At 34.5% G+C, this 20,245-nt stretch overlaps 1 protein-coding gene across 3 annotated transcripts in view; it reads right to left on the reverse strand.

Moving 5' to 3' along the window:
• mib1 (E3 ubiquitin-protein ligase mind bomb 1) overlaps positions 1 to 20,245 on the reverse strand; it is a 543,029-nt gene that overhangs the window by 291,184 nt on the left and 231,600 nt on the right. Inside the window, exon 12 of one of the 3 annotated variants that reach the window (XM_074130671.1) lies at positions 6,568 to 6,674. The exons of the other annotated variants lie outside the window; for them this stretch is intronic. Coding sequence (XP_073986772.1) covers positions 6,671 to 6,674 — 4 coding nt within the window. The 3' untranslated portion in view covers positions 6,568 to 6,670. Of the gene's footprint in view, positions 1 to 6,567; positions 6,675 to 20,245 lie in introns of those variants that run through there. 3 annotated transcript variants of the gene reach the window in all.

Consider the following 20,245-nt stretch of genomic DNA (forward strand, 5'->3'; position numbering starts at 1 on the left):
AATTAACAGCAATAAAACGAAATCGAGATTACTGTAAATATAAAGTATTGCTGTCATGCCAAATTGGGTTACTTTGTTATTATGACAATTATTAATTAATTTTTCCGTCCTTTTATTGCATAAATTAAGTAATTATTAATTTTTTATTTAAATTTAGTAAAATGAATAACTGAACTACATAATTCTATTTGTAACGAGATGTACCTTCAAATTAATGTAAATAAATAAATATAATAACCACAAAATAAGTTGAATAAAAAATTATAATTAATAATATTAATATTTTTTAAAAAAAGTTCAAATTAAAAGATAAAATAAGCGTTTAAAAAGAAGGGAATATAATATAATTAAACGAGATTGGCGAAGTAAATCAGGTAGGTAGTTGTGACATTCCATTGAGAGTTGTTATCTAGGAGAGGAATGTTGTCAGAAATGCCCTAAACTCTTAGACAGGATCACACCGAAGGCTGTCTCAGCTAAAAGGTGCTACCCCTGGGATGACCAACCATACTGCTGGAAACCGGACTGTCACTATAGCTACAGCACTATGGTAACCATAATCTATAAGAGCTATAAGGATGGGTCCACTTCATTTACTAGTTACTTCCTCAGATGGTCAGAACTCCCTCTTAGGTGGCTGTGTGGTCCAGACATACTCCCTCCTACACTTTAGCCTCTTACAAGCAGCTAACAAGGAGGCATTAATTTACTATCCTAAACCCAAGCCACCTACTTCAATCACACGTTCCTTTATCACATGAATGTCCCCCTTCATCGACCTTCTAACACTTCAGCTGCTGGGCAGCTTAATGTTAACTAACAATGATCGCTATTTTCTTAATAATTATTCTCTTTTCGTTAATTTTTTTTCTTTTTTAAATGTATTTGTTAAGTTACACCAGACTTAGATACGCTATTAGTAACAATGACAATAGCTGACACCATTACAAACTCACTAACTGAGGGGAGAAGTTACCCAGTGATAACACTCCCTAAGTCGTCTCCAGGGTTAGCTGCTCTCTTCAGAAGAAAGAAAATCGCGAGGCCACTAGCCTGGGAGGATGATCTGGATGGTGATGAGATGATAAATGGCGGACAAGAGGATTGGAATGAGAGTGCAAGTTCTGATGAAAACTTTTATAGTGAGTTCGAGCAACCTTACCTACAAAGGAATGTCCGTGTGTATAGTTAGATTTGAAACGTAAAATTGAGCGTTAACGATAGTGCGGAGAATTTTAGACTGAAGAGATTGAATTCGTTGAAGATTGGAGCGTTTCGTTGAACCCCACAGTTCAATACCGTACGTCCAGGCGGGTTTTAGTAGGTATAGAATTGCAAATCAATCGTTTTTTATTAAGTGAAAGATTTGAACGTTGGTCTAGTAGTCTTTTAAGTAGTCGATAACGCCTGATAACTTCAGTTCGTTTAAATCGTGTGTGCGGGTTCGTTAAATTTAAACTATTTCTATCGATCAATACCAAGAATTACATTTTTCCAAAATAAAGGCGACGGTTAGCTACTTCTTGGAGTTTGTGGATGATTAAGATTGGAAATTCACTTTCGAGCAAAATTAGCTAACCGAAAATGTTTTTCTAAATTGATTATTCAGTTAAAAAGCGCATTTAACCTTCATATGCTCTTTGCTCAAGCGTTGGTCAAAAGATTCCTTCACCAAAAGCTTAACTAAGGTAGTTTTGGAGGAAAACTGGATGAAGATTCCCTCAGAAGTCTCATTTCAGTGTCATGAACGCTTCATTATCTAAATAATATTAACAGGAACAAAATATGCAAAATAAATCTCCAACTTTAAAGGTAATCGATTAAGCGAATATGCTACTTTACTGAACAAAACCGTTCGCAAATTGCAGTAAAAAGTAAATATAATAAATAAATATAAATATAATAAATTAAATTTTGCTTTATTTCATATTTCATTGTTATTCTCTTAAACAGAAAGTTTTTCACCACTCATCGCCGTCTATTTGGACTATTTGGTTGTACCAATTTAATTTCAAATTTATTAAAAAAAAAAGAAAGAAATTTGAGGTAATCGCACTCTATAACAGGCAAACGATGTAGGAAAGATGGTAGAAAATGAATTAAACTTAGCATAAAGGCTAATATTATGCATATACTTGAGATAGTTGTCTTGTAAGGCTTAATGAAATCTTTCAGGACTAGGCATATAATTAGGCAATGTCCAGTCGTAATAATTTACAGTGAAATGAAATTTAAAGCACGGAAACAGGGAATATTTAATAATTGTCACAACTTAGAACTGAAAGGAGTATGGAATTAAAAACGAAACTATGTCTGGTTGGGGGGGAAAAAAAACAAAAATAAAAAAGGCTCGATTCCATAGATATTATACAGAAAGGGAAGGTGGCATAGTTATTAAAATAGCACGAGTAAAGAAGGTATGAGTTTGGATGTAGAGTAAGGAGTTAAATTAAACTGAAAACCATGTAGCAGAAGTGGATAAAGTGGTGGAAAGATACAAGAACTATGGCGCAGTTCTGCGGCAATCTCAAGAACAGTACCTTTATTTAGTAGCGTGGAATAGAATTCCAAATGCAATATACCCTAGACCAAGTTCAAAGATAGGAAGGTCTTAGTTTGAATATCACTGTGGTTACTACAGTAAAGTTGGTCTGTACGAGTATGTCCTAGGGAAAGGAAGTACTAGATAGGATAAGAGTAGTTTTATACTTGGCTGGTTAGTATGAGCCTCTTAGTACTGCGCACAGGAAGAAGAGGTAAAGGCTACTTAAATGCTACCACCAATCCTGAGTACAAGAGTAGTTCAGGATCTCCTAATACTATAATCCTTACAGGACAAATACAAATTCTATAATAATAATAAAATAGGTTGAGCGCCAAAGTTATTTGCTTTCCAAACATATGAAGAACACATAATTGGGACAGATATATTTGCATATTGGCTTTAAGCTACATTTTATTGGTCCAGTTTCCCGAATATATAGGACCCTTATTAACGAAAACTCGCAATAAAATTCTGCTGATATTTGGGTAACCTGGTAAATCATTGTTATCAAATACCAGTAATGGTGCAGATATTATACGAGTATGTTCTGTTAGAACAGAATTTTGTGTCCAATCATTCTTACAGTGTGACATGTGATTCACATACATTCTAATTGGGTAGGCCAATATCATCATTGTCCTCGCTGCAATAAATAACTCGAGAAGTCTTATTTTCTAAAATATTAAAATATTTGGGTTTAACGTTTGATTAGATCTTATTATGTCCAACACATCTCCCATAAAGTTTTAAAAACTCCCTAAAATTCGATATTTCACTTAAAATCTAATATTATTTTCATTGAATCATACACTTTGGATTTTTGTATCACCAACCAAACCAACATAAATCGACTATTCATTGAGAAAACTCTGTTTCAGGATTTTTGGAAATGCTTTTACAGAGCTTCCTGGAGCCGTATGCATTCGAATATGTTATTTATAATTTGTGTACGCCTTGGGCTTTTATATTTTTTAAATTATGTGTATACTAAATGACCGGTAATATTTTGAATACATTTTACATATTTTCTTTTTAATTAGTAAATTTAATTAGTATTTTTACATTTATGGTAAATTTGTTGCATTTACCGTTCGATGAATGAATAAATAGGTAGGGAAGAGGGTCATATTTGAACAGGGGCCCCTTTGAACAGTTTTAATTTCTCGCCAAATATTTAAAACATTTATGATTGGTAATTTTCTTCATATATTGTGGTAGACCTGCTGTGTTATCGATAGAGTTTCCCTCCGTTTTCATCGTTCGGTAAAGTCAGAATTGAGGAATGGTTATATTTTGTAAGGTGGAAGTAAAATTTTTGTTGCAGCTTTGGAAGTTTATTGTGAAGATTGTAGTGGACAAAGGTGTAATTATTGTTAGTCCATATTAACATTTGGAATTCGTATTTTTAAATCTAGTCTTTACAAAAGTCTATTTGCTTGCAAAAAAGTGTTGGATATTATATTTTCTTTTATGGAAGGAGAGGGGGCACATTTCAACATCTCAGTTAAAATGTGCCCTACCGACCTGCAAGTTTGTGACTTCTTTTTTTGTTTAATCGCAGAGAAGGGGATAATGGTCCGAACCTACATTAAGAAGCGCAACAAACCGAATATTTTGTTCAAACTTCCTAAACCCAGAACTGAGTCATTCTCAATTTTTGAACTAGATTTCAGTGGTTTAAAAGATAAAGTAATGTAGTAGTGAGAGAAATAACTGATAGAAGTAGATTCAGAGTAAAGTAATATCATTTCTTTCTATTTTATATTGTGTTCAAAGCTACCCCACCAGTGGGGCAGATATTAACATTTGACACAAAATTTTTAAATTAAAAAAATATAGATATGTATGCAAAGTACCAACTGCTTATTGATATAGATCTGTTGAGAACACTTAAACGTTGTAGAAAACAAAATAAAAAGGTTCAATAATACGATTCTGTGCACTCTGGAACAGAAAATGTAAATTCTGTTCTAATGTGCCCCCCTTTCTCCTACTTCAAATGCTGAAACAAACATTAATCTAAAAAGATTCTGAAACATGTTTCGCTCACTATAAGTTCACCATTGAATTCTTTTTCGACTAAGTCGTAATTAAATAAAAAAGAAAGCATGCAAGTGATCTGGATTAGAAAAATAATTAGTTAACACGATAAGATTTACACCAGCAGGAAACAGGAGAAGGAGGAAATCTTACTAGCTGTAAGAGATAAAAGAAGATGTTCTATGACAGAATCCGCTCCTCCGGACTTAGCCGACTCTATTTCGTTCCCCCCCGCGCAACAAAGCTTCAAGATCGTTACTCTCTGAATATTTATTAACGGTGATTTCCTTTCTCAAGAAAAATAAAAATAAAATAAAAAATAAAAAGGACAAGAGAGAAGAAAAGTTTTATTTTCGTCTCCATACTAGCTTTTCTAAATCCTTTTTACATTTCCCTGTTTCTATTTTCCACTGTCATGATGAACGGTAGCGCGGCTATATTACTGTAAGGTTATTCTAGCGATAAATTCAAAGAATTTCTTATACACAAAAGAATAATACTTTAATAAAAATGAGAATACTTTAATTTTTTAGCTCTAACATAACTCCTAAGTTAAGAGAAATGTTTAGATTTTAATAGTGCTTTTAATTAATACTCGTAATGCTAATTGTAAAATTTGAGAAAACTATTCTCGGTATAATCACAATTTTTTGTCCATCACCTCTGGACAATGGGTTTTAGGGGCTTCTAAAATCTAAAGGCAGCACGTCTGGATATGGACCACAGAGACTTCGGCTTCCAAAGTACACCAAGCTACCATCTGAGCAATTAGTTGTTATAATTCCATAATTAGTTTTTGTTTTTTTTTGCCGGCGCATCGACGTCTATGGCCATTAGCGCCCAAACCATAATTAGTTGTTACTGTTTTAGTAAAATGAGAGCCAACATTGATTTTAACATTCAAGAAAATTATTCCATAAGTTGAAGATGCAGTTTTTTTTTTTACAAACTAATTAAGTCATACATAAATACATAACTATACAGGGTGAACCAGTAAGTATTGTCCATAGGCCTACTGTGTGTCAGTACATCTATAGTGGAGTTCAATGACGTATTGGCCAACTTCATATTTTCCTCTGTTCTTGAGTGACGTCACTTTAAATTTTTTTTCCAAAACCATTACTTTTTTCCAATAAAAATGTTATTACTCAGAATGTTTTAGTCCGAATTCGATTCTGATGACACGGTTAGAAAGACAGATAAATTTTCTAAAAATTGATACCATTTCGAAGCACAAGTTATTCTCCAAACAGCCTTAATAAGAATAATAATTTCTCATAAGAAGATAAGAGGAATCCTGGAAAATGATATACCGTTTGAGAGCCCATTAAACAAGGAAACTTTTATAAAAAGTGCCAGCACCTAGGTTTGATAATGATCACGTACGGGCCTAATGAGTTTTCTTAAAAATTTCGATTACTTTTATTTTTCCAGCAATCGGAGCAAGATTGAGGCTGTTTGGAGAATGACTTATGCTTCAAAATGGTATCAATTTTTAGAAAATTTATCTGTCTTTCTAACCGTGTCATCAGAATCGAATTCGGACTAAAACATTCTCAGTAATAACATTTTTACTGGATAAAAGTAATGATTTTAGAAAAAGAATTTAAAGTGACGTCACTCAAGAACAGTGGAAAATATGAAGTTGGCCAATACGTCATTGAACTCCACTTTAGATGTACTACACACAGTAGTAAGGACAATACTTACTGTATATATTTCGCATGTACTTGTGCAAAGGGTCCAAGAAGTTTTACTAAAAATTCGCATGGTCAGACATAACACTTTTTCTGTTTTGTTTCGATAATATGTGTGAGAGAGAGCACATCTAAACTCAAGAAAAGCTAATTTAAGAAGTAGCTGAAGTTGCTAATCAATACACAATTTACTGAGAGGTCGCCAAAACCTTCTGGTTGTACGAGTCGCTAATTGAAGCAAAACACAATTAGCTAGCCTAGATCTTACCATTGTCTGGCTGGCCGTTTACACTATCTGTTAGAAATTATACTGATAAGACAAAGGACCTCCTTTTAATTAATTCCAGTTACTTACATAGGAACTTGCAGGCAGCAAAAATAAAGCACGTTACCTGCAACAAAAATAAATTTTAAATTATTAAATTTAAATTATGAAGTACGTTCTAAATATGTATATGTAAAGACTTCAGAAGGTAAAGTTTGCAGACGTATTTAAGAAACAAAAATTTAAGTATTTTTATTATAAAAAAATTCAAGAGGATTAGATGAGTTATTAAAATTTCAAGTTCAAAGATTATTTCTTAACCGTAACTATCAGTTTTGTTTCTTAGGATATCAGGATTCCTTAAACAGTGAACTTCCGGAAGATTGTATTTGGTGAGGTAAATGACATGATTTAAGGAAATTCGTAATATAGAAAACAAATATAACCGAATCTGGTTAAAAATTTGAATCTAGTTAAAGAATGCAACGAAGGGTGGGAGATATAAGAGAATTTTTCTTTTTTAATTGAAATTAAATTAAATGAAAAAAAATCTGGATCAAGACCCCCAAAAAAAGGGAAGGTTTGTGATCGTGCTGATTTTAGATTAAAGTAGATGCCGACAAAGTAGATATTTTTGTGTAAGTGAAAGAGGGACCTAACTGATAAGAAAAAAACAAAATAAAATAAAATAAAATGTTTAAAAATTAAATAAAAAAGGTTACGCAAAAACGGTTCACCCTGAGATCTGGTAATAAGTTTTTGCAGGAAATCAAAAATATAGGAAGTGCCAGTTTACTAAATCGTTTTTTAATTTTTAAAAGAGGGTCCATAGATTTTCTTTAGCGCTTATTTTCTCGCTTTTATTTTAACCCCTTTTCCTTCTTAAGGTTGAAATTGGAAAGATTCATCTAAAGTGTTATTCAAGAATAACGTACGACTTTTTTTAAGAAAAAAAAAGGTTGAGCGAATGTGTCAGCTTGCTTCACGTTTTTTCGCATAAAAGAATTAAAACGAAACAAAAAAACTCGAAATTGGTGTAAGTGAAAAGGGTGTGAGTTATATTTATACAATCTGTGTGGAGGTTACAATACAAAAGGGTAACAGAAAACCACACAAAAATTGCCCATTTATTTAAATCTACAAAAAAAGTTAATTACGTCAGAGGAGAAAGTAGAATCTAGCGCGAAGACTCAAAGCTACAGAATATATTTAATGAAATATTCAAGAAGGAGAATGCGATTGCAGTGGAATTCAAGAAGAATGTATTAATACATAAACTAAGAGAAATGGAGTTGCGGTGAAATTTGTAAGAAAGAGGCAGGAGGCTTCGACCTTGCTGAAACCTCCTGGTGTGCAGTAAGCCGAAAGAGGCAGGAAGGAGGCTTCGACCATGCTGAAACCTACTGGTGTGCAGTAAGCCTAATTTACATTTCACCCTTGTTATGTGTAGAGTAGCTCCTGGGAGTTACCAAACTTGTGTAGAATTTCAAGACAAGTTTGTATAGCAGAGTGCCATCCTTCTTGCCACTACTGTGTACTCTTTAATTATGTGTGCCTTGTCTTACTTTACATATATAACCTAAACTAAATTGACAAAATATTTAACACAATGTATTCAAATTGAAACCCAAAAAGGCTTGGCATGAAATAGTTAACATCCTTCGCTTACAATAATTCTTGCAGTTGAATGTGACCATTTTGTTAGTAATTTTACTTACTAATGAAACGCCGGAAGAGGCCTTATTTCAACAGCCGGTTTGGGGCGTTAAGAAGATGATTCAGTGTCACCTTGATTTATCTGCGCATAGGGAAAACTATATAATAGTCTCGATTGGCGAAAATATGGAAAATAAAAATTTAACTCTCTTAAAATTGGCTGATGACGTGGTTCTACTTGTTAGTACATGCAACAAGTTGAGAGGGAAGGCTAACACAGACGCGGCATGTTCATTAATACAGGTAGAACAGTTCTATTTACTATCGCTTCTAATAAAATGACGAATAAATTTGCCTAAAAGTTAGGATGGACTACGGAGAGTGTCTACTTGGGACAGCTCATTTCGAAAATACATAGATTGGACTACATACCCTTTCTATTAACAAGAGAAAATAAACGAATCCCACAAATGTTGGAGAAAACAAGGCTCGTTCGTGCTAAGATCAGGGCGAACTCGTAGTAAATCGTATGATCAGCTTACTTTGGTTTGCAAATGACCAGGTAGTAACGTCTGTTACGTCTGGTTAGTAAACTTAAGCAGACCAAGAAAAAGGATACGTCAAAGAAAAACGCAAGCTGTGGAACTGATCAAATACTTGAAACTATCAAACATGAAAATGGTACCTCCTAAATAGACCAAAGAGTTTGCACAGTCAGAGAAGCCTATTAGGACGCTGAAGATTGTGTTGAGGAGCAAAGCAATTGGAAAAGAAAAAAAGAAAGAGATACACAGGTGGGTATTGTGAGAAATGGTTGATTTACGTTGCAGAAAGGTGTATCTTTGGTAAACGACTAATGGCTAAATTAAAGGCAGTGGAGATGGATGCCTGCGATGAAGTTGCAGAATATCATATATCTGCAAAGGATCAGCAAACAACGACATTCGAGAACTAATGACGCTCAATTAATCAGTAAGATAGAGAAAAAGACTCTACAACGAAGGTTGAAAGTTGGCCGAAGATAGGTTCTCACTTACAAGAAAAAACGATACCTGGAACAGATAATTCGAGGAGGTACAGTACTGGGAGATCTGGTGTAAGGAATAATAGGAAGACGCTAGTAAGTGGAAATTCTTGAGGAACAAAAAGTAAATGACGGAAAATGGTAAAAATGCCTCAGGTCAGCCGACTTAAATTGAGTACCCGTGTGGGAGAAAACAGTGAGCAACTATTTGAATATTTTTACTTTTTGGCTTGATCATACATCATTCTTTCTTTCTCTGTATGGAACGAAGGCAGTTCCGACAAGTAGGCTGATCCTCAGAGATGACTGAAACCGATAGTGTATAATATACAATAAATCATAGTCGGCACAGGACGTGCTCTATCAGAGCTGCAAGGTAGTAGTATAAGGGTCGTACATCATAACAGAGGCTACTGGACTCTTTAACAGTTAGTTGGTATGCAGTATCAGAACATACACCTCCTCCACTTCACTGTACGCCTATCAGTGTGCAGTCTTGGTTTTCCTATGCAACACTCGAACTGTTCTAGTTCACTACGGTAATTGTAGAAGTCGCTACTAAAAGAGTGGACTACCACTTCATTGTTATTCAACCCTCACGGCAGGGTATTTGTCAAAACTGACCTCCTATATATACATGAGAACCGTACGCATTGTCCTAACTTTTTCTCCTATAATATTTTTTTGTTTTGCCCTATTTTTCAACACAAATAATATAGGGCTTTTAAATAAAATTTATAATCTTACATTAAAAAATTTCAAAAAAAAAAAACTTATTAAATTAGTAAAAACCTTATCACCGATACAAGAATTTTCCAAGTTCAACTTCAAGAAGGGATTGAAGTTGAACTTGGACCGATATTAAGAGAAAAATTAGAAAGAACCCATTATAGAAAGTAAAAACTACTGTTATTAGCGTTATTTTGACTAAACAGCTTTAAGAACGGAGGTAGTGCAGGAGCTTATTCTAGACGATACATATCACAAAATAAATCGTCTATTTTTAATTAGAAAGCTAATTTAAAGATTTAAGTTAACTTTGAACATAACTTCGAAATCAAAAAATGAAAATTGCACCATTTTGTAAACCATTAAAACTGCCACCCTGAAAGCTAAATTGGAAAAAGGCTGATTAACATTCACCGTTCTGAAGAAACATTATTGATGAAGATAATACTAGTAAAGATACAGAATTGAAGGATCGTTTTATTTACTAATAAACGCAAAAAGAATTTACAAATATCATCAATAAAACTGATAGAACTTGAAGTTCTTTGAGTTTTTTTTTGAATTAACTCAAAGGTGCTGTGGTCACAACAAAGCGTCTGTCCTATCAGCACTGAACGTTTCTCAAAAGGAATTTCCAACAAAGTACACTAACCCTTATTTAGACTGTTTAGAACATATAAACGGCTTAAAATTCAGAATGAAAGGTTGTGTTAAAATATGATTCTCTAAAAAGGTTTGCATTCAAAAGGAATTTCCAGCTGTAAAGAATAAACCTCAATTAGACCAGAAGATCACAGAAACGGTTAAAATGTGAACTTCTCATTGAAAAAGAATCTCTAGGAACCTCTTTCAGGATAGCGAATCACAGAAACGACTTAAAATGTTTTGAATTTCTCCGTTACTTAGGCTAAATACCTTGCTTTAATTCTAATCCCAGGATTATTACTTCTTGGAAACAGATTCACAATTTAAAGAAGGGGGTAGTTCTGTGTATAGAATTTATTATATCCAAAGATACATAGACATCCTATACCGAAAACTAATCAATTAATGCAGAGATAACCTGGACAATTCAAGCTGCGCATGACAATGCTCACATTTTTGAAGCATTAACCCTTAATAAAACACTTTCGATGCAAGGATGAATAAGGAAAAAAAAACTTACATTTAAATTTTTATACATTTCATTTTTACCAAAACAGGTAAAATCCATCCTACCACCCTAAACCCCTTCAACTATATCTCTCCCTATATATAAATGTATAAAATGCTTTCGAAATAGGCTGCAATAAACGTAAAAAAAAAAAAAACACAAGAAAATAATGGACTAAAGGATCTAATGAAGTTAAGATCCTTTCCAGAAATAAGAAGAGAAAAAAGCAGTCAAGGATTCCAGCGAAGGACATTAAGGAAACTAACAAAGCAGAGCTATTCAGGAGACTAGTGTATGTCGTACTATATGCCTGCAACTGGCAGCCATTTCTACAAAGAAACCGAGCAGGTGTTAAAGGCCCAGTTTAGTGGTTGCAATAAAGCACATTGTCTCCTCTCTTTTTGCTTCTACTCTTTTCACAAATAGCGTTCTCTTTCAGCTACCATAACCTAACCACCTTCATGCGCTAATCATTATTGTTACTAACCTTAATGCCAGCGATTAAATGAAATTACTTTCGCAATAAAATTAATTGAATTGAATTTAAAAAAAACAAAAACGCAAATTTCTTTAGCGATACATTAAGTGATTGTAAGCCTAGTCTAAAATCTATATTAACTACACACAAAAATCCCCTGCCTTGCCCTGATCACTATTTCTTTCGTTGGAAACAAGATTTAAACCAAGATTACTTGGACCAACGTGATAAAGTCTAGTCCATATTAGACGTTACGTCCAACAAGAAAAATTTAGTTGCGACTAGTTGAATACACTGAAGCGTTCACTTTATAATAACTATTTTTCTGTCAAGCATAAAACGGATCTGAAATGGGTAACTCTTACTTACACAAATCCAAGCTCACAACCAAAACAACAAACCTGCGTATCACCTATTAACAGTTTTTAAGGATTTGGAAAAGAGAATATTGAACTCTACTGTTTAATTACTTGTCAGAAGCACCTTACATGGAATAGGAGAGCCAGATAGTCCAGAATGTGTGCTTTGTGGTTCTATTATATGACCTGGTATTCACCTCAATGACAGAGTACCGTACCAAAGTACGATGACTGCGAAAATAGAACAATTAAAGAGGAGAGCATGACAAATAGTCCACAGTTCCAGTAACCCATTCGGATCTATCTTAACTGCCCCCTGGTTAAGCAAAAATAACCAAGTCTCAGAGCACATATGTATAATACTCCCAAGCAAGTTCTAAAGACTCTTGAGAGGTGACAACGAGTATTCAACGCCTTTGGCGTCTCAGCTCTTTAATCGAGGTACCTCGTTTATGCCACACACTATCAAGAGTAAATAACAAGAACGCACCATTCCCCTTAGTCAAGAAATGGCCCACCATAGACCAGACCAAGCAAGTTCACATATCTTCTAAACCTGCAGTGTCCAACTAGTAGAACCACCAAGGCTCATACATCCAGCCGACTCTGATTAAGAATATCTGACGTAAATTTTGGCGAGGATTCTCGAATGAACTCCTTCGCTTGTCTTAAGCTTTGAGAAAAAAGTGTCCTAGCACCTAGAACAGTAGAGCATCTTATGTTAATTGAATATTGCACCTTTCTGTTCGAATTGTTCTTCAATTTATGCAAATAAAGACAATTCTTAGCAACCAATTAAAAACTGTTCAATTAACGTTAAATAATGTCTCAAATCTCAAATTATTATTTTTACTCTCCGCCGCATTACTCTTCCTCCGATCTTCTATGACTCAATTCCAATGTTGTCCGTTATCTTGGGCTTTATTTAGACATAAGACTGACTTGGAACCCGCCCCCACGACTTAAACGAACTGAAGTTAACAGGCGTTATCGACTTCTTAAAAGACTAGTAGACCAACGTTCAAAACTTTCATTTAATAACAAACGACTGATTTATACTTCTATATACTAAAACCCGACTGGACGTACTGGTATTGAACTGTGGGATTCAACGAAACGCTCCAATCTTCAACGAATTCAATCTCTTCAGTCTAAAATTCTCCGCACTATCGTTAACGCTCAATTTTACGTTTCAAATCTAACTATCCACACGGACATTCCTTTGTAGGTAAGGTTGCTCGAACTCACTATAAAAGTTTTCATCAGAACTTGCACTTTCATCCTAATCCTCTTGTCCGCCATTTATCATCTCATCACCATCCAGATCATCCTCCCAGACGATTAAAACGCCAGTGGCCTCGCGATTTTCTCTCTTCTGAGGAGAGTAGCTAATCCTAGAGACGACTTAGGGAGTGTTATCACTAAGTAATTTCTCTCCTCAATTAGTGAGTTTGTAGTGGTGCCAGCTATTGTCATTGTTACTTATGGCGTATCTAGCGCTGGTGTAACTTAACAAATAAATTAAAAAAAAAAAAGTCTCTATTTTCAACAGTATGTACCTAATATTTTTGAACGCATGTGAATTCACTTTTATGTTTAGACATGGTAAGAAAAAATGGGCAGAATTTTCTGTATTTTAAAAAAAGATGTATTTTTTTATATTTAAGAAATAACGAAGGAAAAACGCATAAATAACGTACAAAATAAAAGGCAAAAAATAAACACTGTAATTTAATAAAATAAAAAACTATTAAAATACAGCTGTAATTGTAAATAATTTCTCTTTTCCCTCGTAGGCGCAAATCAAAGGCAAAAAGAATGTAGAACATAATATCGCTCAATTTTCAACAGCAGGATGTAAGCTAAATATTATAATGTGAAACTGTACTATAAAGTAGCCTTATTTCCTTCATAAAGAAGTGGATTTCGTGCTTGGTTGTACTCAAGTGGCGACATTATCATCATGGAAATGTGGTGTCAAAATTGTTTTGGGTCTCCCGCAAAGTAAAATTAAAGTGTCAGAAAAAAAAAGGAAAATGGAAAAGAGGAAGTAATTGCTGTAAAACAGGAAGCTATTTTGTTTTTGTAACTAATTTGGTATTTTTTTGCTCTTGTTTTTGGGCTATTCAATCTAGTGGTTCTGGAAAAGCATTAACCCTTAATCGCCATAGGCACGAAAAGGCTACTAATCTCTCTCTCTGACGTAGATTGCCCATCGAGTTTAAATGTAAATCAGTTTTTATAGTTGAAGAAAACATTTCCAACGAGAAGCATAAGGAGGAGTGATGTTTCTGTAGATAATCGACGAGTATCCACTCTTTGCAGACAATGTTATTGTAGAGGAAATGATGGTAAAGTTTAATTACATCATCATAAGAAACAGCACAGCGTAGAGTTGTACGTTAGTTCAGTTAGCGCTAGGATGACAGTATATAGATGCTAACTACCCACACATTCTGGTTAATGCACTATTCACCAAGATGAAATTCACCCTTTCTACTCCTTCTTGGATATTCAACTCTATTATCAACTGTAGAAAACGCCAGAGAGTTTGAGCACAGTCGGCTGTAAAATGTAAAATAGAATGGTGCTGCCGCTAGTATTGTCTCTATAGTCGAAGTTACAAGTGCGTATGAGTGCTTTATTGCTTCTTCACGGCTCTAACGTGCAGTCTTCGCACTGTAAGTCACAGCTGCCTGGAAACATTGTTTAATTGCTTCCTTCTAGCTAAAATCTCCATTCTCTAGTTTCTATTTTCATTTTCTCTTAACATAATATCAAACTCTAGAATTATGTCAAATTTTGAGGCCGCAAGAATGGCCCTTTTGAGGTACACGTGAGAGTCCAAAAAAAAAAGAAGTGTTTTTATAAATTGGTCTATTTTTTTTTGTGAAAGTAAGAACAGCACAAATCAATAACTAAAAAACGCTGGAAGCTCAAATTTAGTATTTAGTTAACCCAACTATCGCAGCTAAGAATCAATTTTTATATCAAAATGTATTAATTTACGGGAGAGCCACATTACCGAATTGATTCTTTAATTTCCTTAAGTTTTTTAGAAGACGGCTCCTGTAATTTCTATTAACCTGGTATCCACATTAATAGAATAGAATAGAAAAGAAATGTATTATTCTAGGACAATTGTCCCCTAAGAATAAAAACAGGTACAATTAGAGGCCTTAATAGTTTGGCCTGTGATTAAACAGAAAATATACGTAAGTATTCACAAAAAGTGAAAATAAAAATAACAATAGAAATTAAGGAAATAAATTAAAACAACTAAAATTCCGGAGGAAGCTGAATAGAAAGTAGATAACTGAATAGACGGGATTTAAAGATAGAAAGGGTAGGAGCATGGCGGACAGATGATGGTAAGGAGTTCCAGAGAGAGGTAGCACGTATTAGGAAGGATTTGTCAAAGGATGAGGTACGGTGTGAGGGAATATAGTAGGGATCAGATGAGCGAGATCTAGTATTACGGGAATGGATCGAGGATTTAAACATAAGGAGTTGAAAAATATAGGATGGCCTTTGAGACTGGATGACTTGAAAAAGGAAAGAAGCCAAAAAATACTGGCGGCGATAGACAGGTAAAAGCCACTTCAACTCATCGTAGCAGTGCGAAATGCGGGACAATGCACATTATGTAGTTCCAAAACTTTTATTTTAAACATTCTTTTTGCAGCCAATTGTAATAAAAACACTTTATAGACCAATAATAATCTATGAAGCATTCATCAGCCTTTTGATTAAATACAATCAAAAAAGTAACCCAAAATCCCAATTTTAAGAGAATCTCTTGACTGGGACAGCATTACACCGAATAGATTTTCAAGCTATGCTCTTAAACTACTCACGGAATTGCTTCAGTACAAATTTTTGATTATATATTTGTGTTTCATTTTATTAACCTAGCTAGTAGAAACAACACAGGGAACTAAATTATTTCTTGAGAAAGTTTTTTAATTTTATGTAACGTGAACTTATTCAGTCAACAACTCATGTTGCTTGTGGTGAGTCTAATAATACTCCGCACCATTTGACGCGTCTGGTAAGTTAAACGGAACTATCCCCAGATTCATTCAACCAAAACACCGGCAGATTGAATCGCCTTTCCACCTACCTAGTTTACTACATACTACGATGTCCTATAATCCTCCAGCTTCCCCTAATGGAATGGATCCCTAACTAACCCGTTTTAAGGAGGAGTAGCAAGGGAACAATGAGTAATACTTTGCCTGCGTTACTTTCCTTTCAGGTGATGTTCGTTAAATGCGATCAATCAATCAATTGTCAGTTTGCTACACATGTAATTACGCCCCGGAAGAAATCCCAAGTTATTTTCTAATGGAGGTGGTAGTTCAGGAAGTATCTATATAAAAAGAAATATCATCTTGTTCTGTAGCACACTTAAGCCCAATTAGTATGATTGGTTTTTATTTAGTAAATGTTTTTCTTTCATATTTACAAATGAGAAACCATGGTTACATGAAAACTAACGATATTACGCCTATTTAGCAATGAAATTAATTTGATCATTGGTTAGAAGATATGATAGTACGCTGGTTGAATACAGTTACCACAGTATTAGTATCAAACATATCAGAGTCGGGCTGGGTGGCTTTTAGTTTTATGCTCGGAATAACCAAACAGATAATGCCCCAAAGATATGTTTATACTTCACTCGAATACATAATTGTACTTTTCCATTTCCATTTTCCTTCATGTACATTTCCCATGTTTATTGATTTTCTCCAACTACTCTTTCTCGTTATTTTTCTTTTTTATTTAAACCATTTTCAACAGATTTCGAATTAATTGGCTTTTCATTCATCTGCAGATTTAGAGATAAGGAGTAGAAAGATTGGTGAAGTTTGAAATGACCACAATCTCAATAAGAAAACAAACAAATCGGTTTATCCGTTTTATACTAGTTCTCTTCAATTACTTTTTCTTACTACACTAAGTAGGGGAAAGCAATGTGACCGTGCTGGTTCGATTTTTCACGAGAAGTATCCGTTTTGAAGTCTAAAGAAGACCTAGAAAACCATGTTTAAGGGAACTGTCACTAATAAATGGGTTGTTACGACAATAAGCAGGCTGAGAGCGAACCACGCGGTGTGCGGATCGTATCTACACAGGATCAACAAAAGGTCCTCTCCTCTTTGCGTGGATTGCAAACATATAATAATGATATGTCCACGTTTTGTGGTAGAAAGGAAAACGAATGTTTGACGATATATACAGGTATTTAGATGCACCATTTCACTACGAAGACATAATATTCTCCACCAACATCTATGTGCTTAAATCTATAGCAGAGCTAGCAATGAAATATGAATGTATTTAAAAGTTATAGCCGATTAGAATGAATGCAAGAAAATGCTTAGAGAAGGATAACGTGACTTTAATTTCGGTTAAGCTATAAGGATGGCAGGAGCCCAGAGTACTGATTTATCCATTAGCTGTAGTTTATGTAAATAGTTGTATATAGTAGAGGGATGAATGTGTGAAGCGAATTTATTTATAAGTAAGAATGGAGAGTGAATGATATTCTAGTGATAAGCACCTAGACGATGCTGGCTGTATGGCGAAAGCCAATGCAAAAAAAAAAAGGCAAAAAAAAAGGAAGTCTAAAGTTTTTTGAAATAAAATAACGAATTTGACAGCTGGTTTAGATGCCATAATAGGACTTGGCAAGAAGCTTTTAGATTTCAGCCAATCGACAGTGCCATTTTTCTAAAATAGGTTTTTTAATTTTTCAAAGATTTTCTGAAAAATGGCATTCTTATTTCGACAACTTGAAACATTTTCAGGGAAAATTTTAATAACAGTAACTTTGGGAAAGTGAGGTAATCTTAAACTTTATTTTAAGTCCATTTCAATTAATGGACCCAAAATCATCGATAGAGTTGCCACTTTTTCTTATTGAAATTGCAAATTCCTTTCTTAACTATCTTTTCGGCTGAATTTATTACACAGATATAACTTTGTTCGAAGCTTAAATCAGCACGAGGTAAAGTAGTCTAGCCAGCATTTTTCTCTTTCCCGCTCATTGTTCTAATTTGGACTTGATATCCTGTAGAATAGTAAGGAAAAGTACAAATTTCCATCAAAGGTTTACACAAAGTAAGGTTAACTTTCTTTCTTTTTAGTTCTTCAATAAGAATGATGATAATAAGTTATTCAATTCTCACGTGGAACCCACAACACTAGACTTAAAAGACAAGCAATGACGAAACGTGCGAAACTGCTTTACACACTACTTGGACGACGCTCCAAATTACCCATTGAACTCAAACGCTTAACATACAATACTATCCTCAAACCTATGTGGACTTACGGACTAGAGTTGTGGGGTTCAGCCAAACCTTCAAACATACGGACAGTACAGACATTTCAGTCAAAACTCCTCCGACAGACAGCTGACGCTCCTTTCTACGGTGACTAACCTCACCCTTCACACCAACCTCAACATTCCCTTCATAGACCAACTTGCCATGACTAAATACCAAAAATTCCATACTGCTCTCTCGACTAGCTCTAATCCTCTCGCTTCCTCTGACATCCCTAACAATCCTACTCGCGGACTGAATCGCCAGTATTATACTGCTCTCTCGACTAGCTCTAATCCTCTCGTACTGTCTCTCGCTTCCTCTACACATTCCTAACAATACACACCGTCTGAATCACCAGTGGCCCCGCGACTTCCTCGCAGTCTGAAGGCCTAAAAATCTATCATATCCTGTAGAGAGTGCTACCGCTGGGCAGTTTCTTTCCTCCTGTCAATCACGCCTTTATACTTTATACTTCATTCTCCCTACTTACTTATTGTATATTATATTATACAGATTGTAAATAACGAAATAAATTAAAAAAAAAAAAAAATTAAAAAAGCTATCCACTTGAAAAAATATCTAAGAAATACTTTTGAAACTAGATGTTGTAATATTATCATCAAATTCGAAAGGGATTAGCTAAGAGTTTAGCGCACTTGATCCCGGATCCGAATCTAGTTAGTAGACCTTAGATTTTCTCTTTCTATAAGCTTCCTGTCCGGTGATGGACAGTGTTGCTTGTATTGAGAGAAAACTGTTCAGAGGTCACTAGTTCACTGAAAAAAGCTGCGGGCGTTAAGGACCTTAGATGTTATTAACAAATATTTTTTCAATAAATTAAAATAAAACGCATATCAGTCGCGAATAACTAATCGAAAAATAGAGAAGGAAATTCTCCGTTATATTATTGTCTTAATACTGAGTTAGTAAGTTTGTAGTATACTAAAGTTCTGTAGAACGAAGCGAAATGTTGAGAGTTAATCTCTTGAAATTCACCAGAGAGAAAATAACTTTCAATCAGAAGTAATACTTTACTAACTATATTTCCCAGCCTCAGACTGAACAAACTTCTTGTATTTGCATTAATGTTAAAACAACTCGTATATGTAAATCGTAATGAACAAACCAGCATTCATATCCGGCGAAAACTAATGGAATTTACCTGTAAGATTTCAATTCAGTTATCTTCTGACGGAACCTCGCACAGCAGCAAGCATTGAAGATTCAGTATTTTATAATTTTTGATAATTTAAAACGGTTTTTTATTTTTGTGCGCAATTTTAGATTTGAAATTGAATTACTAATTATTAACTTAGTTAAATTTATAGCCATAATATTAGGTTCCTAGAAAGCCTACGGCCTCTTTTCTAAAAACAAGAAGGAACTCTACAATTAGCTGGCCTTAAATTCTTCGGATAAAATCTTTTTTCATAGTATGCTTGACGATTTAAATAAGCCACCATTAGAGCGAAGGAAAGATTGGAGAAAGAATGCCTTGACACAATAAAACCAAATTCACTGTGATCTAAAAGATCTTTCAAGTACAAGTGTTTGTTGTGGGAATGTAGGTGTCCTGCATGTGTTCTTTAGGTGAATGCACTGACAAGAATTTGGCTGACGGCACGCTAAACCTGAATAGTTACACCCGTCAACTATCTCTGCTGGACTTCAGACTGTGCATTGCTAAAAGTGCATTAAGGACTGTTTAACTCAGGGGTGCCCAACCTGGGGGTGCAAGACGATATTCCAGGCGGTGCGAGAAAAGACCAGGTAAATAATAGGATATTATTATTATTCAAATATTTTTCATATTTTTATTTCTCATGATTAAGATATTCATTGAGCTTGTTAGAAAACATCTCATTTGTTCTCGTTTTATTAAAACTGTCCGGTAGGACAGTTGTATAAGGGTTGACCATCAAAAACTGCACGAAAAAGTGTAACGTTGAAAAACACCCAAC

The sequence above is a fragment of the Rhodnius prolixus genome, unplaced genomic scaffold, assembly GCF_049639745.1.
Source record: "Rhodnius prolixus isolate KJV_2025 unplaced genomic scaffold, Rpr scaffold_4, whole genome shotgun sequence".
Taxonomy (NCBI): Eukaryota; Metazoa; Arthropoda; class Insecta; order Hemiptera; family Reduviidae; genus Rhodnius; species Rhodnius prolixus.